General features: G+C 36.7%; 1 protein-coding gene across 6 annotated transcripts in view; it reads left to right on the forward strand.

Annotated features, from left to right (window-relative positions):
* The window catches only part of Chrm2 (cholinergic receptor muscarinic 2), a 126,034-nt gene extending 102,507 nt beyond the window's left edge, over positions 1 to 23,527 (forward strand). For all 6 annotated transcript variants that reach the window (XM_058575727.1, XM_058575728.1, XM_046434035.2 and 3 more), the window contains one exon: positions 20,313 to 23,527. In XM_058575727.1, coding sequence (XP_058431710.1) covers positions 20,353 to 21,753 — 1,401 coding nt within the window. In that variant the 5' untranslated portion in view covers positions 20,313 to 20,352 and the 3' untranslated portion in view covers positions 21,754 to 23,527. The remainder of the gene's footprint in view (positions 1 to 20,312) is intronic.
* Positions 23,528 to 27,775: the final 4,248 nt, after the last annotated feature.

Genomic DNA, 27,775 nt, shown 5'->3' on the forward strand with positions numbered 1-27,775 from the left:
TTTGCTAAGAAGTCAAAATAGACTTTTGGAAAGGCAGATACATCAGGTCAAATTGGATATCTGATACTTTTGTTAAAAGGTAATTAATCTATATGGTCAAGTTAGAATATTTTTATGAACTCTAGTTTAAAGTTCAACCACAAACCAAAGTCAAATTATTAGTTAAGATATGTCTGCTATTCCAAACTCGGTAGATTTAGGTTATCAGAAAGAAGAGGCATATTCTACCTTAAGCACATAGCTTAATATGTCAATTTTTTCTTAGTTTAATTTTTTTAAAATATCAGACTTTTTTGAACCTAGCCCTATATTTCTCCTAGCAGCAATGACTTAGAATTTTCAGTCAGTTCCTTGGAATTGTATAGTTCCCTGGTAGATCATGTTCTTAGCATGTTCCAAGGCCCTGGGCTCAATCCCAGCACCAAAATATGAGTAAACAAACAAAAAACTGAATGTAGTATTTTCAAGTTTGGTGTTCATACTGATTTCATGGAACAATCCTTGTGAATAACAAGAACTGACTCTATTGAGACTCACAGTAAGGGGCTGGGTTGTGAAATCACAGAGACTGGCAAGCCTGAAATCTGCTGACCAGGCCAATAGGTGAGAAATTCGGGCAGAAGTGAATGCTGCAGCCTTGGGGCAAAAAATCTTACCAGAAACCTTAGTGTTTGCTTTAGGGCTTCAACATATTAGATGAGGCCCACCTTCATGATTACCAAAACTCTTGTTTACTTAAATTCAACTGATGCTAGATGCTAACCATGTCGACAGAATAACTTCAGAGCAACGCTTAGATTCATGTTTGGACAAATGACTGAATACCATGGCCTAACTAAGTCGACTCATAAAATCAATTGTCATAGTCACATAATCATGATAGATATTGAGGTACTTACAGTAAGGCCAGTTCACTGAGTGGTGTTTTTATTTATAGGACTGAGTCCTAACTATATCTAGACAGGTAGAAAGAGAAAGCAAGATCCAATATGTTCCTGCTCCAAGTGAGATGTCCACATAATTGGGAACAAAATTTTTCGCTGACACCCCCTGAACTTCAAGACTGAGCATCAACCATTCACTAGCTGGCACGGAAAATTTTACCCATTTACCCAACTAATGTGCCTTATCTATAAATGTGAGGATGAAAATAGCACCACCCTTGACATCTGGACTTTTAAAATAGATATTCCAACAATGTTAGCTCTTCCCAGCTCTGGCTCCTGGCGACTGTGGAGACAGATGCAGGGGAGTACCCAGGCACAAACTCCCCTAATGCAGAGCAGGCAGACAAGTGCCAGGTTCTCTGCAGGAAAGTGCCTGCTGAAGCCCAAAGACCTCCTGTGTGTCAGAAAGATCAGCTCAGGCTAGGAAGAACATGGAATGGGGCAGGTGCATGGTTTTGACCCTGTATCATCAAGAAAGAAAAGCTTTCAAATACATTAGCCTAGGCACTCATTTCTGCTTTCTCTGATCAAAGAAGCCAATCCCACAGCAGAAAGAAAAAGTATGCTACGGACAAAATACAGATTCCCAATGCCTTTGATACCATTTTCTTTCCCAAAGCAGAAACCACTCACAAATTCAGTCACATAGAGGTCACAGCCACCCAGTGAAAAGCTTTAGTTAATTAGCTCCTATATACAATACTAAAAGAAAAAGCCGTGTGACCGTGTTTCTACTGTTTTGTTTAAAGGTTGCTCGCTGGTGTGTGAGTGTAGTCATACCAGCCAAAGACAGGAGACTAATTGTGGAAGGTGAAATCAAGACCTTGCTCTTGCAAAGGCTCTCTGTCTGAGTGTACCTGCTCCCTTGATCCAACCCTGTCCCTGACCTCTGCATCATAAAGTGACAGAGCTTGGGAAGAATCAGGGGACATTCTAAAGCAAAAATAAAGCTGTCATTTTATAATCAAAAGTGTCAGAGCTCAGACATCAAGGGTAATTCAGAAAAGTCAGTAATGTATTTTGGACCCATGCTTACTGACATTTAGTGGCTATTCCACATAAGAGTTATTTTTGAGTTGTTCTGGCTTTGTAACAGAATCATCAATATTATGTCTTTGACTTAAAAGTATTATTTCCACCTCACAGCTTCCCCTCACTGGGCCACACGACATAAGCCACATCAATTTTAACATAGAGGTATTTATTTTATTTTGTTTTTATTTTGTATTTGTATTTATTTTGTTGTAAAACATTTGCTTTCTAAAGTTCCTTCTCTGCTTTATAACAACAAAAAAAACAAACTCAGCATTGTTGCCTTAATTCAAATAACTGTCAATTGTTAAGTTATTTTTCAGGTTCTAAATGAGTAAAGCAAATATATTAGATATGTATTTTTAATTTGTAAGTATATTAAATTATGAGATAAAAACTAACTTATGAGTGAGAGTAGAACCCACGTGTCTCAATTGAGTATAGATTGGGTCTGTTTAATAGGAAACAGGGTATGCAGATTTATGTTTTATATTCTTTGTTTTGGAAAACTTTTAGTTCTATACAGGATAAATTTAGAAGCAAGAGAGTGGCCACCAATCCTTATTCAGAGGTGAGAAGACTGTGAAATAAGATAAAGTTCATCTGAGCATACTTTTATATAAGAATAATTTTAATTAATATATCATTCATTTATATATGGAAAAGAGTCATTTGTAAAATAATAACTTTCATATATTAATATGCCCTATACTATTATATAGAGGTGGCCAAACATAAAATTAATGATTTTAGTTTTTTTGACATATTCCCTGTAGTTTACTTGAATTATGTACATATGCTATATCACAATTAGAAATACAGGGACAAAAATACTCCTTCACTGTGTATCCAAAACTAAACAAGGTCTAACTTAGCAAAATGCAAACAAATATAATATGAAGTCCCAAATGTATAAAAATTTTATATATAAGATCATACACACACACACACACACACACACATATACATGACTACAAGACATCACAGACATCAAGAGAGAAAACCTGAACTAGAGAAAAACATTCCTTCATGTGAAAATAATATAGAGATGTTAAGTGTTCTGAGATTAAAACAATTCAGTAGAATCTCTCAGGTTAAATAGATTCACAAAATATTCTAAAGTCTATGAAAATAGAATAAAGATAATTCCAAACAGAACACTAATAAATTATACACACACACACACACACACACACACAGGTGTGGCTCATGTAATCCCAGTGTCTGGGGAGGCTGAGGCAGGAGAATCACAAGTTCAAGGACAGCCTCAGCAAAAGTGAGGTGTTAAGCAACTCGGTGATACCCTGTCTCTGAATAAAATACAAAATAGGGCTGGGGATGTGGCTCAGTGGTTGAGTGTCTGTGAGTTCAATGTCCAGTACCAAAACAAAACAAAACAAAAAACAGAAAATTCCCTTTTGTTTGGATTGTTTACCACATATTTGCATATTACTTATTTTCCCAATAATTTAATTTATTAAATATTTGTCACTCAAGAAAAAATTGGAAAAAACCATAACTCCCATGAATAGCCCCAGAGGTACAAAAATATTCATTAGATGGTAGAGCAAATTATTGCAAAAGATGTAAATTATACCATAAATGTTTCTGGGGTGATTTTTAAATTATTTGGAAGAAAGTCAATATTAGATATATTCACACCTTATTCTATATATGGTCCATATAAATTACAGGTTTGAGTATAAAATATATACATGTTAAAGAAAATTATCATGAAATATTTACTTCTTTGGGATAGACAAATTGTTTTTCCATAACACTATAAGGTTAAATATCAACAGATAAAGCACATGTATGAAAAGTCCCTGTCCAAAGAAAAAAGACAAATTAAAAAAATGCCAATGAGCCCAGCTAGCTCAGTCAGTATGACCATGAGACTTTTAAAAATATCAGTGATCAATAGCATGAAAAATAAAAAAAACTTTTCAAAGCAATAAAATGATAACTAAAACTATCCTTACTGATAAGCTCATATATTGATTTGTGAAGTGTTTTAAAAATAATTATTGTTTTTGTTATGAGTTATAGGAATATATCAGAACTATCAATTGCTTTTGCAATTTTACTATCACAAAGAGCAATTTATGTAACCTTGGTCAATGAGCCAATTTATAGAAATTTCTTCTCAGAAAGCATACCCAAATCTATAAACAGGATACATGTGTGAAGAAGTTTGCTGCACCATTATTTGTTAAAGTGTAAAATTGTAAATGCCATAAAGAGAGAATTATTTAATGAATTTATTGTATGTCCACAAAACTCAATATTGTACCCATTAAAATTATGTACTAGAAGATTACCTATATCCATGATTATCTTTACTTGGAAATGTTGTAACGTAGTAAATCCCAGAGTTCATGAAGTATGGGCCTACAGACCCAGTCCATCTATATATTTTGTTCCTTTGTCAGTATTTATAGCTTTGAGGTAAAGTATATAACAATTGAGAGAATATGCATAAAAATCCAGATTATCAGTACTGTTTAATAATTCCAAATGTCTGTCAACTCTGTGACCAAAGCTGAAAGCTATGATGGTTCTCTGCAGGTCTAAGCCTACCCACCATCCAAAGTGTAGATTGTCTTTCATTTTCTGGCCTGGCCATAGGGAAACAGTGCATTGACATGCTGTGTGATCTAAAACTTTTTAAATATTGTATGTGTCTGAGAGTGAGGGCCTTGCATGCTCCTGCTTGTGCCTGGGAAGAGAGACAACAAAATTCCGAAAGTCCACAGGTGCTCCCAACCATGCTATAAGTTATTTGACAACAAATAGATACTGCTCATAGTTTTGCCTCCTGAAATTAACTAAAAACAAAACAAAAACACAAATCTATGTGTTACATAGGCATTAAAGAGAGAGCTCTTGTTTGTGGGTCAGGTACGAATGATTCTACCTCTTTCCCCCTTTGGCTTGCTTCTCTTAAGTTCTAATTTGAAAATTAGAAAAAGACATTTGCAATCATTTCTACTTTTTAATATTTAAAGGCGGAGAAGAGTTTGGGAGCAGAACAAAATCATATCACAAATAAGCCTCATTTTTTTTTAATTTAAAAGAAAAAATACACCATTTTTAGTTGAGACTTAATATAGATAATCCTTGGCAATGAGTTCTGCTCCATAACTCAAAACATAATACATGAGCCAATTTATTCTTGTCTGATCTTTGGAATTTTGTTCAAATTTCAGGCTTCCAGTAGAAATTGTCAAAATACCCTTCCTTACCCTTTGCAAATTATTGCATCACTTAAACACACTCTTTCCAGGAGACTTCTCTTCACTTCCCTCCCTCTTTGCAGGGCTACTTAGGCAGTGATTATAGTGATGCTATAAAAGAGGATGTAAGTCATTGGATGACTATTTCTAGTCTGTCCACTAAGTACGTCCAGAATGAAATCACTGGTCCAGAGGTGTCAGTTAATTGAGGAATCAGACAGCCAGAGAGATGAGACCGGGTGAGAGAACACCCTTATTCCAAGGACGAGCCTTTGCTCTGACATTCCAGAGAATGCACAAATGAACTTGCTGACGAAATTGCTTTCCTTCTCTAATATATGATCTCCTGCCCCTGCACGGAAGCCACTATTTAATGAATTGGTAGGTAAATATGGAGCTCGATTGAGAGAATTATTTTGCGCTTGTACATTTTCAATATTGAGAGCGAAATGAAGATACAGATAGCAATTTGAATCTAATTTCCAAGCTTGCATGGATGAAAGATCACAGAAGGAAGCTGAAACATACCAGGATATTGGGGGTGGGAGGAATGGATCATGACAAAGAGACTTAGCTGACACGGAGCACAGGGCTCTGCAGTGAGGCCAGCAAGGCCCGGGGAGTGTAGATTCACTAGAGAGACAGCTGTTTTCTCACCATAAGTAAGTGAGATATTGTATTTAGAAAAATGCAGATCTAAGGGAGACGTGAGTGACATCGTCTCTGACCTCTCAGTCAGCATCATGGAGGTCCTAAGAGAATTAAAGTAAAATTAGAATTTTAGAACAAAAGGGGATATTAGTTCAGAAGTCCTCCCTGCCACAGAGGACAAACACCAAACACAGATAGGTTAAATAGCACCTCCCAGATGAGAAGGCAAATAATCTACCATCGCAGACCCCTGCTCTTTCCAGGAGCTTAGAACAACACTACTGTTTAAAAACAGATAGATCCACGTAAGAACTGGAGAGGTGGTGTGGGTAGGCCATGGGCCTACATAGGAGTTCAATATGCTTGAACTCCTGAGGAAGATGTTCTCAAAATTAAACAACTTATTTTTGAGATAAAAGAGATTCAAATCAAAATCCTCTCTCTGATAGTGCTCACGAAGTCTTAAATTAAAACACACACACACACACACACACACACATTCTCAGGAGGAGAAAAAAATAAGAGCAGCTACCATTCAGGCAAGACAGTTCAGTGGATGGCTTGCACAAAATTAAAGACAGCAAGGAGGTATTCTTGAATTCATTCAATTGTTTTCATCAGAAAATCCTCACCTGGATAATTTAATAATTTGAGACTGATGCCCATTTGCATGGAAAGTTTATTAATAATTGGCCCAGGGACACTATTTACAATTCATACCTCCCTTTTTTACCTATTTACTTGTTTTTCATCATGTAACCTAAAGATGTAAATCACTGGAGTCATTAAATGATGTCATTATAATGATTCAAAAATGTATTGATAATGTATAACTAATTAAAAGAAATTTAATTTTTTTTAAAAAAATCTATTGATAAACCAGGCCCAGTGATGCATAACTGTAATCCCAGTGGCTCAGGAGGTAGGAGGATTACAAGTTCAAAGCCAGCCTCAGCAACTCACAGAGGCCCTAAGCAACTCAGCAAGACTCTGTCTCTAAATATAAAATTAAAAAGGGTTGGGGATGTGTCTCAGTGCTTAAGTGCCCCTGGGTGCCATCCCATGAAAAAAAAGTGGATTAATAGTTAAGCAGAAGTCATGATGTATGCTCTGATTACATCCATAATCTGTTGCAGTTTGTTCTACACATAATACAAGTAAACAGAAGGAACAGTGTTTGCCAACCTCCCCATACACATGTTGCTGTTATGTGACAAGAAAGGATCCAATTCTGGATAACATTAGTGACAGGAAACAATTATTAGCAAATTGATCTATTATAGACTTACACAGAGTTCAATAATAAATAGTGATTATTTGAATGTGAGAGGTTATGACTTCAGGTCAATGGTTATTGATCAGAATAAGTAAGACAAAGCTTTATCATTCTTCCAATATTAAAATATCTAAGAATCTGCTTCGTAAATAACAAAGTATTAGAACAACATCTCAAACAGATATAGCATACGTTTTTGGCCATTCTGCAAATTGTACAAGTAATTCTCTTCTTACTTCTCCCCCTGACCTAGCCAGAGTCAATTTTAAGCCTTTGCTTAAGTCTATAAATAAAGGATTCAGAGCCTGAACTGGGTTTAAATACCTTTATGAGCATCATTTCATTTATGAAATTAACAACCAGTTTAGCAGTGGTCATCTCAACATGAACTTATTCTTGAAGGATTAGGAGACAACAACAGTTTTAGGAGAGTGCTCATGTGCACAGACTGGAGTGGGGCATTTCCAAAGTGCTACTGAGATCCTTCACAAGATCACAGCTGAGGGACCAGGTCACACAGGGACTCAAACCCAGAGAGGCAACAATCTAAGCAATGAAGATGGGCACATTGAAACTGAAACCTGAGCCAAGACTCTGCTGAGAGAGCTCTTACTGCCAGTTTGGTTGATGACAAACAGCTTTTGATAGTTTCTAACTCAAGTGGGCTTCATTTCCCTGGGGATCCCAGACTCCATTTCTCTTTAAGTCCTCTGACTACTACCCTCTTCATCCTCAATAAAGGGTTCAAGGAAATTTTCCTAAACATGCAATTCATCGGCATCTCTGGAACTAATTTAACCCACTGTGATCTTTCTCCCCTTCTCTTCTGTTTGTGAGATTAATTCTGGGGTTCTTCTCTCTCCATGTCTCCAGATCCATTCTCTTTTGCTTTCTTTAGGTCTTGCCTAACCAGAGATGACTATTGCTCTTAAGTTTTTGGATGCTTTTTCTCTTCACTATCTTTAATAATTCCTACTTACTTTTTAAAAAGGCAACTAAACAAAATATTTCTTATTTTATTTATCCATTGTCATTTGTGGAAAGTGAACTCCAATCCTTACACATGCTAGGCAAGTGTTCTACCACCAAGCTACATCCTCAGCCCTAAACCAGATATAAAGGCCTCACTTAACCTACTTTTATTTTAAATGACTTCACTTTTCTGATTTGCTTTATTCTCAAGGCACAAATCAAGGATCAGTCTGTTCACATTTTTATTTTGTTACTGATCCAACTTTGCATACTACTGTTAATGTAACCAGAACTATTTACCATTTAAAAAAAATTCTGTCTTTTATATCTTTGTGTATTTTGTTGACAGTAATTCACAATTTTCCAATTCATTTAACCTCAGTGTATGAAAATATTGTTTGAGGTGTATAAATCCATTGAGTCTTTTATGGTAAACCACTCAAGGGTTTATGTTTGCTTGAGAAGGAATGTGCAATTCATTTTAAGAACACAGAAGTTAGTTATGGTTCAGTGACTCCCAAATCTTTATTTTAAAGCACAGTTTGGAAATTTGAGCATGTACTGGACATTCTGGCAAGCATAATGAAATCTCTTCCCATCATCCCTGCCCCCCACAATGTGTTTTTAGGTTTTTTTTGTAGTTCAGTTACTTCTTCAATCCCTAGACAGGGCCATCCCACTGTGACTTACTATTTAGTCCCTGTTGAAAGAGGTCAACTTTGTTCACAGTATCATTTTTAAAATTTTAATAACAACACTAAAAGGAAAAGAAGAAAAACATCAGGCTGGGTTTCAGTTTTCCAATGGACTTTGAAAGCAACCAAACAAGAGCAAAGACGGAGGCAGCTGCTCACAAGTTGCATTTCTAAATGCTCACACAGACCAGAGGATGTTTTATCATGAAGAACTAGGACTATGAGGAGGTCTGCAAATGAATCCATCCTTGGAACATTTTAACTAAGCATATCTGTCCCACTAGCCACCCATAAACCGGAGTGAAGACCAACTGAGGGATAAGAGCATACAGCTGCTCTCCAAGACAACCATGAGAACTGGGTGTGGCCCATCAGATAGGGTTCAGCTAGTGGCTATGGACCATTTTATCCCCAAAGGGCTGATTCCTGTCTTGCTACTGGAATTCAGCTCTGAACTAGTTTTGACTCCTGGGTTCTAGGATGGTGAGGCTATCTCCATTGTCTAGTGGAATACCATTTCCAGATCATGTTTTTTAGCCTCCACATCCATAAATAAAGTTCCTTTCTTCCTTCTAGACAGTCATACCAGAAGAGTAACATGGCATGAAAGACTAGGTAGTCATCCCTCTTTCTGTGGTTCTCAAACAGCTGATGCCATCTCATACATGCTGCACTTGTTGAAGTTAGGATGGTAAGGGAGAAAGTGAATAAATATTTGAAAGACAAGGACTTGGATAAAGGAAATGAAATTGTCAAGAGAAATTCTCATGATTAAGTGACAAAAGGCTTGAGGTAAGCCACTCAGGTCAACAGGCCTTTGGATGAAAGAAGGTTCTTGACTTCTATTTGTCACAGGCCTCTTCTTTCAATTAGTAAAACTACTAAAATGAGACTTTAAATTCAGTTGTTTCTTTGAAGGCAGCACCCGGAGTGATCTGTAAAATGGAAGTCACAAATTCATTTTTATGCCTACTCATACAGCATGCACTAAGCATTTGCAGTATTCAATTTTTCTTCTGTTTTTATCTTTGTCAGTAAGAAATCTTCATTTCGGGAATGGATCTGTGTTTGTGAACAGCTAAAGTTTTTTCTTCAGAAAAACCTCAGAAAGATTATCTTTTCCAAGATTCACTACTTTGAGCTAATATATCAGTTTAGAATTACAAAATAATTGTTCATGAATCTACAGCAAGAATTGTGATTGGAGGCTCACTTGTCTGTGTCCCTTTGTTTAGGAAAAGTAGTTGCTAATTTTCACAGAACTGTTATTGAAGTTTAGAATGATGATTCCACTTTAGCATGAGCACCTGGATACCACAGAATGATAGTGCGATTTCTGGAATCCTTAAGATGAATGGAATTAAATAATAAAATTCATATAGAATTGACTCATATAAAATAAAAATTAGTCAAATTGCCTTCTTATATTTTGGGAGAAATATGAAGAGTATAATTTGTTCCTTTCTGTTATTTTTTTTTCTTCATGCTCTACTTGCTTGTAAGAACCACCTGTCAATTATAATGAACTCTGTCATAGCAAGTGCTTATAGAGCGCCTGCAAAGAGCCCAGTATATTGAGTTCATATAGAAGAATTTGTGAATGGCACATGCTATTTTCCATGACTGTTAGATCTTGCACAAATGGAAAAGGTTTCAACGTATTTAAGTTCACACAACCAGAAAACAGCAAAGATAGGCCTCATTTTCAGGTTTATTGATTCCACTGACATTTCACAGTTATCTGTGTGTGAAAGTTACAGGAAGGAGAGATGGCTCACTCTTACAGAGCAAGAAGCCAACTTTCTGCTGGTCCATCCCTCAGATGTGTATCCAGGACCTTCGCTACTCTCTCCCTCCACAAGTGTCAACAAGACGGTTGCCATTCTTCATGTTTGGACAATTGTGCACACCAGTCCAGTTTTGAACTTGCAAGTCTCTGTGTAACATATTGTCACTTTGTACTAATCCTTCATCAGAAATTCTCCTTAACCTGCCTGCTTTTAGCAGAAGAAATATTGTCTTTCTTATCTTCTCATAGGTGTTATCATTCCTTCCTCCTCAACTGGCATGCTTGACTGATATGGTGATTAGGTGAAGAATCCAGGACAAAATCCCTCAGCTTCCTGCTTCCTTCCAACTTGAGATCTTCCAGTGATTTGATAATTACTCAGAATCCTACATCCTCTTAGAGGTACAGCTATGCATATACTTCTCCCAGCAAACAATACATACTAAAATTGCTTTGCTAATAGGAACACAGTGGTGTTTCTGGGCAAACATCCTACCTACCAGATTTGTGCATAAGTCTCAATCTGTTGGTCATCTCTCCATTAGAAGATCTTCCCTTCTCATGCATGATTTAGGAATGGAAACTGTATTTAAGCATCTCCATGTATGAAATGCTCAAACTTTAGCTACTTTTTATTAGATGACATGGTGAAGATGGAGGCAGATAAAGTAGGATGAGGCCATTTCCAAACCAAGATGGTACAACTGAGGATGAGAAGTGTCACTTTTGTCAGAGCTATCACTCAGTCTGCATGAGAGATATACTTTTCCTGTGTGGAGAGGCTGTGACTGAAGGAGAGAAGGGATGTTTAAATAGTTAAATAGATTTTAAAGATGATGGGACCCAAAAGGGAAAGGACTGCAGGAAGAGAGGATTGGCAGTGTGAAATGACAGGTATCACATAATTATGTTGTGATGTACCTGGAGTTATCAACAAGAAGTGGTTTATTTCAAGCAGGTAAAGTTGACTGTTCTGATTTTCCACATAAACCTCTTCATTCTTTCTGACCAACTTGCTTTATTTTAACTCTAAATCAGTGCCTCAGATTCACAAATCTTTGATGAGTTGATGCAGATTTTTATGTCCCCTCATCTCAGTTGCCATCTGATCATTTAGTGAAGACTTTCATCTTCTCCCTTCCCTGATTTTTAAAGTTTTAGTGAGATAACACTGTGGTCATTTTACTCAGTTCTAGAAATAGTCTGCAATCAGACTCTGAGCAAACAATCATTCTTTTTCGATTGGAAACAATAAAAATAGTTTGCTGCCCATTACTTTCTACACTTCCTTACTATTTTTTTTATAGCTTCGTTGAATCCGGTATGAATCATAAGTATATGAGGCCTGTATCATTTCTGTCATTGAAAACTGAGGGGATTCAAAGTTCATGGAGGTAAATTTGCTTCCCTGGGTTATGAGTACCTATGTTATAGTTTTTGCTACCAGATTAGGGGGTATCTATTAAGCTACCCTTATAGGTGCATGTGCCTTAATGGGAGGTAGCCAGTAAACTTATATCTATAAAATAATCTAATTATATCTATTTTTCATGCAAATGTGATTTTTAATGAAGAGTAACACCTGCATTGATGATGATCTTTTTCTTTCTTTTCTTCACCAATGCAGCCTAAAGTAGAGAACAACTTAAAATAAATGTCTATGTCAATCATACACAATATCTCATGCCTGCAATCACAGTAACTCCAGAGGATGAGGCAGGAGGATCTCAAGTTTCAAGTTCAAGGCCATCCTGGGCAACCTAGTGAGCACTTTAGGAAGATCCAGTTTCAAAATTTAAAAAATAAGGAGTGGGGAACTGGTGATGTTGGCTTAGTGGTTAAGCGTCCCTGGGTTCAATCCCCAGTATCATAAATAAACAACTGTACATTGCTACGTACCACTAAGTGTTCTTGGCTCTGGTTAACTATTGTAAATTGCATTATCTGAATGTTTATTTTCTTTATACTTGGAAGAAGAAATTTCACATCTGTGTGCACCTCCCACTTCTGATCCATTTATTTTACTCTGAGTATCCTGGTCTACCCTTCAGAGAAAACACAGTAACTTCCTCTTTGAACTCTCTTCTCCTAAACTGATTTTTCTTCCTTTCTCCCAAGCTGTCCTTGACCTGCTGTACCCAACTTGTGTTGCCACGTGCTCAGCTTCCAAGGGAAAGCACGTGTACCATTGAAAAGACTCCCTAGCGGGAAGCATTGTTTGGATTGACCAGCTTCTACAGAGAACAACAGCTTTTATTCTAGAATATTCCATCAGAGTCATAACAAGCCTCAATGCCTCTGCAAATTTGATTCACATTTTTAATTCAAAGCAATGAATTAACTAATTTAGAGTTATTAAACCAGCAGTCTGCCAACTTCATGGGGAAAAATAATAAAACAAAAACAAAAAAGCCGACTATATATTTTCAGCTCCTCAAGATGGTAGAAAGATGCAGACTTTGATTCAAATACAGCTGCCTAATCAAATGCAACATTCAGCAGCTCTGTGGGAACTGTTTCCACTCCCTTTCACTACTCTTCCCTGGGAGGACAGAACAACCTTTGGACAGAGAGCTTCCTCAGCTCAAGGGCTGTGTGCTCTGGAGCGCACTGATTAGCCTACACCCTCTCCTTCGATGCATTCATCATCTGTCTTGAGTTCTGTCAAATTCCTGGCACAGGGAAGGGTAGGTGCCGCAGGGCTTACTCAGATGGAATTTGACTTTTAAAAGTCAAAAGTTTGGGTGTTTCCAGGTTTCGTCTGGTTTCAAATTGTCCAGATCTCTTTTCCTTTCCAGCAGGAGGTGTGTTGTGCGAGCCGATGACTAAAATGTGCCATGGTTGTCAGAAGAAAGACAGGATCCTAGTTAAATCGTGTTTACGACTCTTTCCCCGTTAGTCATGATATTATTTAGGGTAAGTGGTGTTGTGTTCAGAAGAAGGGAAAGGATGGCTTGGCTGTCATGGAGTGGAGATTTGTCCCAGAATCACTAAGCATAGTGTTATACTTGACAAGCAGCCAAAGCAGCACAGCACACGTGTTTGCACTATATAACAAGGCCTTGCATAATCCTGATGTTTTTCACACTGTGAAAATTCATGAATTCTCTTCCATGTGTACTACTGTGAGGATCAGATTGCTGTTTCAGCTATTTTCACTCTTCTATCATTTGCTTTTGCATTTTCTTCTTCTTCTTCTTCTTCTTTTTTTTTTTTTTTGTCAAAGTGCAGCCTCTGCATAGTAATGCGCAGACCCTATAAATGTGCCCCTTGGAAAATGCAAAGTGTTTGCAGTGTGGCTATTTTGTCCCCTAATATTTTACTTCCTGCACATTTAGTAAAGTCTGCTGTTCTGTGCCACAGTTTCCAAAATGGGAAAAACTCACGGGTTGCTTCCAAAATACTTTTGACACATAATTTTGGATAACATGAAAAACTCAGTGTAGGTGAGTAAGCCTTGTACTGTGTTCTTGTTCCATGTTTCTGAACCTAATGGTTCAAATCTTAGGAAAGATTTCCAGGGAACTTTCTGTGTCTATCTATCTATTTATTTCATCCCACTCTGAGCAGACCTCCTCCATAGATTCCTAGCCCTGGCACCTGACATTAAATTGATCCAGAATTGATTTAGAAAACCGGAAGTTTCTCAGCAATTTGTGTCTACCTGCATTATGAATTCCTTGTGGAAAGAATGTGTCTCTGAGCACCCATTCCTCTTCACTTCCACCCCAGCAACTCTTGATCTCATAGGAAGATCAGGTCATCAGTTCACAAGGCCACTTCAATAGCAATTTTGTAATGAAAAAGCAACAAACCTAATTTTTTAGCAAGGATCCTACTCCTCCCTACAGACACCACCCCCCACCAGAACTGCTATTGCACTGAGATCCAGGAGCCCACAAAGAAGCACTAGAAATGTTGACTAAGTCATCACATGCAGCTCAGCTCAACTCAAAGGAAATCCTGATTAAAGGGGAAAAAATGTAAAGACTCACTCCATTTCTGTGTGAGGCTGTCAAAGCAGTCAGAAGGTAGAATGTCAATATTGTCATCTGTGAATGTTGGAATGTCTCCTGAGTCCCAGGCAAGGACTCCTCTTTCCCTGTCAGTAAAATTTAAAGACATTCATGATTTGCAAGGCCCATTGTAATACAAGCAATCTATATTATCAGCTGTATCAACATTAAAATCTGCATACAACAAAATTTTCCTTTAGAGAAAGGGGTTTTGCTCCTCAAAACTTCCTTGAAAAACTCTCTTCCCATATTTTTTTCTAAATTTTCTCTCCCAAATTATTGATAGAAGGAGTGATTGATTATTGATCATCTTGAATCCTACTTAATACCTGTACCAATGTGGTTTACAGATTACTGGGATTAATTGAATATTAAAAGTATCAAAAACAGATTATATATACCTCAAAAGTCACATCTTCTGTGAAAAAATTACACTCAGAATCTCACTTATCAGATGAATTATACCACATTTATTTATAAATATTATGTGCAATTACAAATAAATGTGCTTAATTTGCTTCCTAATCAAGGATAACATAGCACAAGATCACCACAAGTCATTCTAAAAAGAAGAAAGAGAATGTTTGCATTCTCTCCACCAATATCTGCTACTCCCTGAGTAGGTAGAGTTTTATTTTCTACAATACTCTGATATTTCCCTGTATTGTCACATTGTGCCAATCAAATTTATATCTTTCTTGTTTCTTATGATAGTATTTTACATACATATTGAAAGCTATATACCTAAGTATAATATGATTGAAAAAAAAATTTAGTCCTAATAACCATAAGTTAAAGGTTAACATGACCTTATTGCTGCCCTGTCATTTGTGGGAATTTCAGGCAACTCTGGCAAGGCTTATGATTCTGTTACTGTGTTTGCTCAGTGAATATGCTGCTTTTTAGATCTCAATAGCTGAAAGAGATGGAGGAAGATCATCCAGAACATCTTGCTACTATTAATAATGTGTTCAAATGGCAGCAAAAACTAGAAGTGTATTCAGTAAGATTACATTTTAAAAACAAAAGTTAAAGAAATATAAGCAATTATAAATTCAACTTTATGTAAGTCCCTCTTGATTTCCAAACTCCCTTCTTGTTCTAAATTTTATTTTACGATCACATATCATCTCCCTCCAGATTTAATGATTTCCTATCACAGATTCATTTTTCCCCTTGACTTTCTAATTCCTCTAGAACACATTTTTTGTGATTTACTTTCTATTACATGTTAGAACATTAGTGGAAATAATGTATTCCTAGGAGTCACACAGACCTAAATTTGAATCATGGCCCCAGCAGTTGCTGGCTCTCTGATTATAATCATCTATAAAACAGGAAAAGAGAATAATAATCATGTTAGGGTTATTGTGAGAATTAAATGAAATGACATGCAAAAAAAAAAAAAGTCTAGCACTTAGGCTACTCACAGGTCGTTAGCTTACTATACCACAGATGCACCTATGTAAGTGTTCTTCATATGTTCATTAGGCATGCTGCTTGAGCTGGGAAGGGTTTGAAGAAAATCCCATTTGTTTTATTTAATTATCAACTTGTGAATATATTTCAGAATATTTTAAAAAATTAATTAGTATTCTCTCTTTAACAATTCATAAAAAAAATCCATTATTGTTAGTATTTAGAAAACGTATGCCATCAGTATGAGTGTTTTTGTGAGGGGCTATTTATCAGCTCACATGGTAATATATGCATATAGCTATCTTTCCAGTGCTGGGATCAAAACCAGGGTATTTTGCATATCTTGCTTATCTCACTGAGCTACATTCCCAGCTCTCTTACAAATCAAAAATTACAGTTTTTGATGGGTTTTCAGTAAAATTTTTTGAATCTCAAATATCACATATTTTCTTATGCAGAACTCCACTTACTGATTTTTTATCTTGCTGTGAATATCTCCACCCAAAGCTGCAATATTGACCAGATATGATGACCTTTACTTAGTTTTCCTCATCGAGATACTAACTTGATGTTTGAGTATAGGATTCAGGTATGGCAGGTCACTGTGTTTGTGAGTGATTTTAACTATTGAGACCAGTCCTTAGACCGTGCTTGTAGCATAGTCTAGAGTTGGGTGACTTCCGTTTGAGTGTCAAGTAACCTAATTCTTTGATCTTTAACATGTTATAAAGGTGTATAATAAAAATACTAATCACCTTATGAGTTGCTCCGAAGAGTTATTATCCTTTAAATGTTTTATCATCATAATTTTTGTTGGTACTAGTGTTATTAGTAATTTATATCATTGATAATGAAAATTTAGTATTACTTCAGCCTCTACACCCTGCACCTTCCCACTCTTAACATGGTTCAAAGACACATACACACACATGACTTTCTGTTAGCTATTAGGAAAGGTGAATAATTTATACCCATTTGACAGGTTTGAAAATTACTAGCATTTCTTTAATATTAACATTTATAGATCATGGTCCAAAGGCATTATGTCACTATGAGCCTTGCCACCACTCTGAAATAAAAGGAGGATTATTATTCCCATTTGAGAGAAAAAAAATTAAGGTTTTAGAATTTGATTTAGAGGTTCAGCATCACCCAGCTAATAAATGAGAGCAGAGATTAGCACACATAACTTTGTGAAGAAAATATTGAATCACAGTTACATTCCTCTCTGCTATGTGTAGAGACTCAAGTAGCAAAGAAACTAAGGGCAGAAAAATTTTCTTCTCATCAGTTTCCATAGCCCTTCCAGAACTTAGTCAGAAAACAAACTGTAAAATACCAGATGGACGGTTATTACACACTTGCCATATTAAGATGCAGAGCCCTTTGAAGGTCATCTTCATCATTTAGTCTGTTGTGATTATGTTGTTTCATCAATGATGTAACTATTGTTGCCTTAATGACACCCTGTGGTGCCACACTAGAAGTAAAAGCTTTTGTAGAAATTTAAACAGCAGAAGCAGCGAGGGGTTGATGGACTTGACAAACGGAAGCTTTCTTTCATGGAGGAGGAACATGCGTAACGACTCTGTGCTTACACTAGAAGACAGGAAGGCCACCCTTCAAATACTTGTGCCTGCTTCTAAGCAGAATGTTTTCCATTTTTACACAGAGCATTAGCAGAACTAAGAAAATAATACAACTAAAATTTTAGGGGATGTAATAGTAACTAACTCTGTTAGTACAAAGTGTTCTACCTCAATAAGCATCCCAAGTTCCCCATAACAGTCCATCAGCTAGAAATCTTTGGGTATAGTTCATCTTCTTGCTGCTGCCTAACAGTTTTCTTTGTTACTGGATGAATTACAATTCTTTCAAGGGGAAAGGGTAACCTGCCGGGAAGGATGGTAGGTTTAGTTGTAAATCATTTGCTCACCAGCCTTGGGCTGAAAGGACAGGTTTCTTAACCTTTTTTTATAATTTCAATTTTCTTCACATAAAGGGGGTGATAGAATCTGCCCTGTGTATTTGTATAGCTGTTAGCATTTCTATAAGGTGTACATGTTTGGGAGACCTAAGGCTACATTTTCCTTTAATTATTTTTTCTATTGAAAAAAATGCATGCTACTGGTAAACAGAAGAAGGATGAGTGAGAAGAGAGGAAATAAAAAAATAAAAAATAATAAGTAGAGGACAGAGTGAGGATTATATGACTGTGTTAATATCAATTCTACAATAATAATAATTATAATTATTAATTAGCAACAATTATGACAAGAATCAAAAAATCAGGGACAAATCCCCTATTTACTCTTCCAGTGCTTTCTGTAATCTTTCAAATAAAGAATCAAATCAGTTGATTTCAAAAGCCTGCTTTTATAAGTAAATGTTATACATTATCCTCTGATGGAAATCACCAAATATTTTCTTAAAACTAGACTGTAGCCTCATATATATGGGTTTTCATTTTTAAATTATGAAGTTGAATATTTCTTTTATATGTAAAAGTCACTTATATTTAATTTATTTTTTAATGTAACTTGTACTTCAGTGTTTTAGGTTGTTAGTCTTTTATCTTTCCTTTATTTTTCCCCCAAACTATTTTGTATTAAGGGAAATAGGCGATTTTCTGTTATGTGCTTACAAATATTTTTTCTATATTAATTTATTTTTCTCTGCAAAAATGATGCATGCAGTACTTACTGAATATTTTTATGGCTATTGAATTTATGATCTGATCTATTAGGGTCAAAATCCTACTCTATTATTAAGGTTTTTATTATTAAAATGCTTGAAGATAATTTGTTCTCTTAAGCAGAATAAACCATTTGTTCAAATGCTATTTCTGCTGTGAAGCTACTTAAAAAATTTTCTACATGAATTTCAAGAGCAAACCACTGCCCCCACTAAATCTCATACCATTACTTGGAAATAAGTGGTTTTAGAATCAATAGAGATTTCTGCATTTTGAAGTGACACCAAATAATTTCTCAGTATTCTTATTTTCTGACACACACAGCTCGCAGCATTTTTTTTCAAAAAGAGGCAGAAGTTGGATTACATTTTCTCTTAGATGCTTTTCTCCGGAAACATATTTCTTGATGAACTCTTAACTTTCTGTCCTAAAGGCCACCATATGTTCTCCCTTATGAAAGATCACTTGGTGGTCATCAGACTTTGGCAGAATTGTGTGGAAAAATGGCAATGATGTATTTACTTTAGTGCAACAGGGTTAGGCAGCAGAGAGTGCACACAGCTTATATAATCAATTCTCTATCCAAGCTATCTTAGCTGCCAGAACTCATGCCTCTCACAAGCAGGAACCCTGTCCTCATCATCACCGAATGCTCAGACTATATTGCAATGCCTAATGGAGTGAAGCTGCTCCACAGGATGAGTACAAGGTAAACAAATGAAGGATTGTGCAAACAGGTTCACAGTCTCATCCCTGTCACTGATTCTAAATGTGACCTGATACCAGTTTCTCAGCTTTCTGGACCACGGTTTCATTTTCTGCAAAGCAAAAGGTTTAGTAGAAAGCACAGTAAAAAACAGAGTTCATAGTGGTTTGAAAGAAAAAAAAACATTCTGAAAATTGGTACAATTATATCAATATGCATTTAATAAGCAATATGGAATATTGGAAATTTTAATGCTAGGTGATAATTCCCCTCAAAGAACAATTTTTTTCTGACCTCATAAAACAGAGGTCAAAGAAAATTGTTCTTTGGGGGGAATTATATTGATTAATAAAATATCATTATGTTGTCTTTACTATCCCTCTCCTTAATATAATTATGAAAAAGGCTTAGAGCTACCAGGAAGGCAGGTGCTATTGACTGGAGAAGCCACACATGCAGTTTCATGCTTTCTCCCATAATATTGTCTTCCCACTGGATTATTAATCTGTATGTACATTCTAGAAGTCCCTTGATGCTTTGGTAGCTTTGGTGTATTTAGTTCAATTTATCAGAATTATGCTCTGTTTACTTGATTCGTGAGATGAAAAGATGATACATAGATAGGTACCTCACATCCCTATAAGGAAACATTCAAAATGTTCTTGGCCTTCAAGTTCATGGCCACCCTGAGAGGACCTCTTAAATCCCCCTTATGAAGCTTTTGACCTTTTTGTGGGGAACTCATACAGGCAGGCACAATGATCATGCAGGAGAAGCAAGATGGCAGTAGGGGGAAGTAAAACTCAAAAGAGAGAAATCTAAAGTATTTTAAATCATATTTATGTTATAATTCTTAATTTTATCCTATTTCCCTGCAGGCTTAAATGTTGATTTGGCTACTTGGCTACTGAACACAAAATGAATAACTCAACAAACTCCTCTAATAATGGCCTGGCTATTACCAGTCCTTATAAGACATTTGAAGTGGTTTTTATTGTCCTTGTGGCTGGATCCCTCAGCTTGGTGACTATTATTGGAAATATCCTGGTCATGGTTTCCATTAAAGTCAACCGCCACCTCCAGACAGTCAACAACTACTTTTTGTTCAGTTTGGCCTGTGCTGACCTCATCATAGGTGTTTTCTCCATGAACTTGTACACCCTCTACACTGTGATCGGCTACTGGCCTCTAGGACCTGTGGTGTGTGACCTTTGGCTAGCCTTGGACTATGTGGTCAGCAATGCCTCCGTCATGAATCTGCTCATCATCAGCTTTGACAGGTACTTCTGTGTCACCAAACCTCTGACCTACCCCGTTAAGCGGACCACGAAAATGGCAGGGATGATGATAGCAGCTGCTTGGGTCCTGTCCTTTATCCTCTGGGCTCCGGCCATTCTCTTCTGGCAGTTCATTGTAGGGGTGAGAACTGTGGAGGATGGGGAATGCTACATTCAGTTCTTCTCCAATGCCGCCGTCACCTTTGGTACCGCCATTGCAGCCTTCTATCTGCCAGTGATCATCATGACTGTGCTGTATTGGCATATATCCCGAGCCAGCAAGAGCAGGATAAAGAAGGAGAAGAAGGAGCCCGTGGCCAACCAAGATCCAGTTTCTCCAAGTCTGGTGCAAGGAAGAATAGTGAAGCCAAATAATAACAACATGCCCGGCAACGATGGTGGCCTGGAACACAACAGAATCCAGAATGGCAAGGCCACCAGAGATGCTGTGACCGAGAACTGCGTCCAGGGGGAAGAGAAAGAGAGCTCCAACGATTCCACCTCGGTCAGTGCTGTGGCTTCCAATATGAGAGATGATGAAATAACCCAGGATGAAAACACAGTTTCCACTTCCTTGGGCCATTCCAAAGATGAGAACTCGAAGCAAACATGCATCAAAATTGTCACCAAGACCCAAAAAGGTGACTCCTGTGCGCCAACTAATACCACTGTGGAGCTAGTTGGGTCTTCTGGTCAGAACGGAGAAGAAAAACAGAACATTGTAGCCCGCAAGATTGTGAAGATGACCAAGCAGCCTGCAAAGAAGAAGCCTCCTCCTTCCCGGGAAAAGAAAGTGACCAGGACAATCTTGGCTATCCTGTTGGCTTTCATCATCACCTGGGCCCCATACAATGTCATGGTGCTCATTAACACCTTCTGTGCACCATGCATCCCCAACACAGTGTGGACCATTGGTTATTGGCTCTGTTACATCAACAGTACTATCAACCCCGCCTGCTATGCACTGTGTAATGCCACCTTCAAGAAGACCTTTAAACACCTTCTCATGTGTCATTACAAGAACATAGGTGCAACAAGGTAAAACACCTTTGAAAAGAAGGGAAATGGTCAGGGGAGCTTGGGAAGTATAAAGAGGATAAAAGAGCTCCTACTATTAAAATCTCTGCCCTTGCACTTTATGGTCTTATTATGGAATGGAAAATAAGGAGCTCCACAGTGACCCTCTTTTCATGCCATAGCTCCAGTTTGAAAAAAACAAAAAAAAAACCTTTCACCTTATAAACACTGTCAGTTTAGGAGCAACGAGACAATAAAAGAGGCATGTTGGAACTGTGCATTTAAGGAACAATCTAGGCTGCCGTACTCTCTTGAAGAAGGGCTTCTGAATCTACAAATCTGTCAGTCTCTGCACAAAAGAAAAACCTATTCATTTTTGTTGTTTCTCTTTCCTTTTGTTCTCATGTGTCCCTGTGAGGACGAAATGCCAGAATACACACTAATGTGGAGACTTCAGTATAGAGAAATGGACTTTATACAACGGGCAAGTGAAGAAAAGAAATCCAAAAGGCTGCAGAAACAGTCTCCAGAGTATTAAGCAGATTCTCTTCTTTTGGTATGATATTATTTGGAGGACCACACTACAATCAGCGCTTTTTTTTCCCCCACCTGTCTCTTTTTCCATCCATGCAATGCAAACAAACAAAAACCCATCTAGATGACACCATTTATTTTTATTATGGTCTAGGTTTGCACTTGTCCATTCTACATGGCATAATGGTAGTACCTGTAGGACTTTCATCCAATCCATCCAGAGACAGCTGGAACACGGGCACTTCACCCCTCCTCACTGCATCTTTGGCCTTCCTGGGAGTCAGAAATTCTATAAGGCTTTAATTCACTTATGATCCTATGTGTAGAACATTTCCTTCTACAGTAGCCTTTTATTTTAACAGAATAGTCTCCCTAACACATAAACATTCTTGAGAAATCAAAGTCATCCTAAAGTTGAGATTTCCTCAAATTAAAAAATGGACAGTCCAGCTGGAGAAAGTGTACAGATGCCAGATGAATTTTGAGATGAGAAGATAGAAGGTTAGAGTTGTTTTCTGTTTGAACCTGAATCTGCCTGACCCAAGTATGAAATGTTAACTTGTATAATACAAACTCCTGATATTTTCAGCAGCTTTTTTCATTGAGATTTCTAAACAAGGCTAGTTTACTTAGTCTCAGAAGAGTCAAATCTTCAATTCATTGCCCAATCATGGTGAATATTCAAATTATTATCAAATTAGGTTGCATAACTATACTAGTACCTGTTGGAAGGAGAAAAAAATCAGAAATACTTATCTGAAAGTACATATTTCATATTCCTCAACTTGCCAACTTTCCCTAAGATTATTTAACACAAAATTCTCTGGTTTTAGTAGAATTGAAGTACTCTTTGTGATCCAAATGTAGCAGTTAACCAACAGACTCTCCGAACATGACAGAAGAATGTAGGTGGATATTCCCTGTCTCTTCTCACTAATTCTAGACCATAAAAAAGTCAGGTCAGGAATAATTATACTGGTATTACATGAAACTTGTCCATGTACAAACATGTTATTTTGTAGCACAAAAAGTGTAGTATAAATTGATTCACATTTCATTAGTTATTTTAAACCTTCATATATTTTCTTACATTATTCTCTATAGTCTTCCAATCATATTTTATACAGATGACCCAATGGATAGAAATTAAATTTGTAAATTTTATTTCAAATGTCATATATTGCATTTACGATTCATGACTACACAATATCTTGCCCCGATATGATGTGGTAGGTCATGTGAGTTACATGACAAATTTGTCAGCCTAGAACTTACTACTGTTATTTTATATAACTTTTCTCATCAATTTGGAGAGTTGAAGAAGGAGAACAGGAAGAAGAAAAAGAAGAAGAAGAAGCACAAAGGCAACAACAAAAGTTGTGAATTAATAAGAAGAAAATTGCCCACAATATTGTAGGTAACATTATTTATAAAAATAACTCTTTGGTTGAACAATTCCATTTGTCTACCCCCACCCAATATTTCATGTGTAACTTCATATTATCCATTCATATGGGCTATTTTAGTCTATAAATAATTATTTTTAGTCTATAAATAATTCAGTGTAAACTTTTTCATTTTAAATTCACATAGTTTTTTACATAGCATCTCTTCACATTGGCTAAAATCAATTGAGTGGAAAGAACATCAAGTCAATGGGCTCCTTGTTTCCTTGTCCTACTAGTTTGCTTTTTCATTGGTTGTATCACCATGATGTAGACTTAGTTTAGTTGGGATGAACCCTTTGGATCCCAAGATTTATGAGGGACTTCTGTTTTGTTTGCTCTAACAACCCAAAGTATGTGAGTCAAACTGTATCTAACTATCCATTGCCATTGTATGCATCTTCCTTTTGTTCTTGATATACACCCCAGCCACCACAACTTCATTGAAAAAGAAATTGCCAAATTAAAGAAAAGAATCCAAGTGAGACTGCCATACCATGGAAACTAGAATCAGAAAAATGGAAGGAACACTGAAGGTGATTGGAGAAATATGGAAACTGTATCAAAAATTTATGTTAACTGTTGTTGGATTTGCCTATTTTGGTGACTCCCCACCAGGGCCCTTTTTTCCCTAGGGGAACATTTAGCATTTTGAGCAATGTATAGAGACATTTTTTGCTGCCATAAGTTGGAGGAAGACACTTGTATTTAATGGGTAGGGCCAGGAATACGGCTGAACAGGTCACCATGCACAGGACAGGCTCCCATCCCCTCCAAACTAAATTTATTTATTTTGAAATGTACATAGTGCCATGGCTAAGAAACTCATTTTTTTTATAAAGGAATTCCTAGAATTAACTTTCTGTGAGTGGATAAATAACTCACTTATAGAAAATTATTGCAAATTGCTCACCTGTTGGAAAATAAAAGTAATATTAATCAACAACATACAAGAAACATTCCTCTACTGACTCTGGAGTATTTATGATTCAAAGACTGGGAACACAGGTCCTATGTATGTATTCAAAGTCACCAATTCATGCATATAGTTCATTATTTCTAACATCTTAATGTTTGATCATGATTGTCATGGAGTCTAGTCAGAAGGTTGCAGTTGTTAACCATCAAAAATGTTTGTAGTTCATATGGTCAATTTGTATCAAAGCTACCATTTTTCTTTTCAGAATAATGAGACAATACAATTCGTCTCCTTAGCTTTTGCTGGGAACATCCGTATCTGTTAAGTCTTTATTGCTTCTTTCCTCGTAGCAATAATGTAAATATCCCAGAGTGGTCTTATAAGATGAGATTAAGAATATGAAAAGGACCAGTACATTTCCTGAAAAAAGAAATAATTCACTTTTCACCAGTTCATCCTTAATTTAATCCCAGATCCCTATTGTAAGACAAAGTTGTCAATATAATAAGTCACAAGAAATAAGCTCTCTGGGTTGACATGTGGAAGCTGGAGGTCCCACGTACTCTGCCCTTTGTCCACTCGCTGCTTTTTGGTCTTGAAGAGGTGACATTTTGACAGATGGGTGTTCAACATGATGGCAACAGTTACTTAGTAATGCAGTCTACTTGTTTTCTTCTATTGAGTTCACTGATAGTTGCCTCCCCTATCCAGATTAATAATATCCTTTTCAACAACCATAGTACTGGTGTTGCAAATAGATTAGGAAAGCACCCACAGCTGGATGGACCTGTGTATTTTCAGCATGTATATACAATACCATGCCCCTTCAATAAAAGCTTCTCTTAAAAGGGTGCACGCTGTAGCATGAACTGTGTGCATATTTAATATATCTATCTGGAATATGCTGTATGCTTATATATATATATACTATAAATACAATAATAAAATGTACCATAGAAATACATATTTCTGTATGCAAATAAATATATTATACACAAAATCTTGGTTTGTGGTATGGTGTATGTTTTTTTCAGAAAAAAAGTAGATTTTGTGTGCCCCATTTTCAAGAAAAGCAGTGTTTGCATTTGAAGAAAGAAATTTTAGAACAGCCCAAATCCTGCTTATATTAAAATTCAATGCTTTATAATCTTCAAGAAGCCTGGCAGTGATTTTAAATATCTCTTAGAGGAGTAAATTAATAAATCTTGCTGGTATCACCCCACATGACAACCATGCTTTCTTCTCCTGCACTCTGACGGGCTTGTGATGAGAATCTTCCAGCTGGTGCAGTCCCAACAGCTGTGTTGATCTTGTGTCTGATTGCCTGATGAGGCTGCACCCAACTCGTTCTCAGAAAGTTTCACTCTCTTCCAAATTAACTGATTTTAGTGAAATAAAAAATAATCATACTGGGAGAAAAGGATGACCTTCAGAACATCTTTTTTATTCTGACAAACAAGGTAAAAAAATGTACAAGCACTGTATTTTATAAACCACTCTTTCAACTGGGCTCCAATACAGCCTCCCATACATTAAACACCAAAAATTTTTAATGAAGTATAAAATTGCAAGTTTCCCCATGAAATTATGAAACAGATGGCTTGTTCTCAAGTGTCCTACATTTTCTCCACACAGCCTCTTCCTCTCCCTGTTACACTCAACTGCCCACTCTCCTAGGAACATTTCCTTTGGTCCACACTCTCCTAGGAACATTTCCTTTGGTCCATTAGCACAATCTTGTTGTAATTAGTTGAGATCAGGCAAGCTGTCCCAGGAGATGCTTACATTTTAATACAAAAAGCATTAACACTGAGCCTTTGAAAGATTATTATTATGGTCCTTAGGTACTAAGGTATACAATGGTAGAGATATTTTTCAATTAATTCTAGTTTTCTTTATATTACTTGTGACAAACTTGATGTCTATATCCTTCTTATATTTTACCCCCTATGATGCCATTCACCCACTGGTGAACTGGGGTCCTATACACCAAAGAAAACACTCTGAGGATTCTATCAAGTCCCATTGGTTTCATTTTGTTCCAGTGAACTAGTCCCATTTCATTTTTGAGAATGAAACCTGTATCAATAAAGAGTTAAATGCTCTTTTTGACAGGATATTTGCTAACACTGAAACAAAAAGCATCTTGTCATTATTCCTTAATAATCTTCTACCATATAACTTGTATCAGTTTTTTTTCTTTCAGCCCCAAATGGAGGAAACACAGTGTGATAAGTTGTGGAACTCCAAGGTATTTATTAAATAGGTCACATTACATAAAATCTAAAACACACTCACATGGTCATGGGAAATTGCACAGAAAAAAAAAAGGTATCCATCATCTGTACTTGTATCACATACCCAGCAAGTTATATAAATTCATTAACTATTCACTTTCTGAAAATGGGTATACTTCTGAGGTCTTAGTACAAGATTTTTCAAAACTATGCATCTTTTTAAAAATTATTATAAAATAATGGAAGACATAAGTGAATCACAGTATGTCTGTGTCTGGAAGTACAATGGATTGCAGAGGTGGCTAATTCAAATCTAGATAATAGCTTCACTCTTTGTATAAAAAGCAAACATCATAATTCACTATAATTTATTCAACATTGTCTTTGCTCCTCACTGCCTCTGTGTAGGAAGCAGGAGCTTGCGGGTTTGTGTTGGTGTAAGTTCACTAAGAGTATATATTCTATTACACTACATGTCAGTGATTCTACAACAATAGTACGTAAAAGAATCACTTGGGGCCTTACTGAAACACACATTGTGGAGCCTTTCTCCCAGGCCTCCAGTAGTTTGGAGGTGAGGTCTGGGAACTTGTGTTTCTAGCGACTTCTCAGGCCATCTTATGCAGACCACATTTTGACTGACTTAATAGTCCCGTGAAGAATTCCACCAAGCATCCTGATAATTAGCAAGACCTCTACTCTTGATGGAAAAAAAAAAACATAATCCAGAGGAAAGGGAAAATTTTCTTAGACATAAAATTTGAGGCTTGCCGACTATGTTAATCAGCTTTGAGTAGCTATAACTACAAAACCTGACAAAAACAATTTAGAGGAGGAAGACTTTATTTTGGTTCATGATTCATAGCTTTAGTTCATAGTCCTTGGTGGAGACCATTGCTCTAAGCCCAAGAT

The sequence above is a fragment of the Marmota monax genome, unplaced genomic scaffold, assembly GCF_021218885.2.
Source record: "Marmota monax isolate L192 unplaced genomic scaffold, Marmota_monax_Labrador192_F-V1.1 WCK01_AAM20220418_F8-fsc00122, whole genome shotgun sequence".
Classification (NCBI taxonomy): Eukaryota; Metazoa; Chordata; class Mammalia; order Rodentia; family Sciuridae; genus Marmota; species Marmota monax.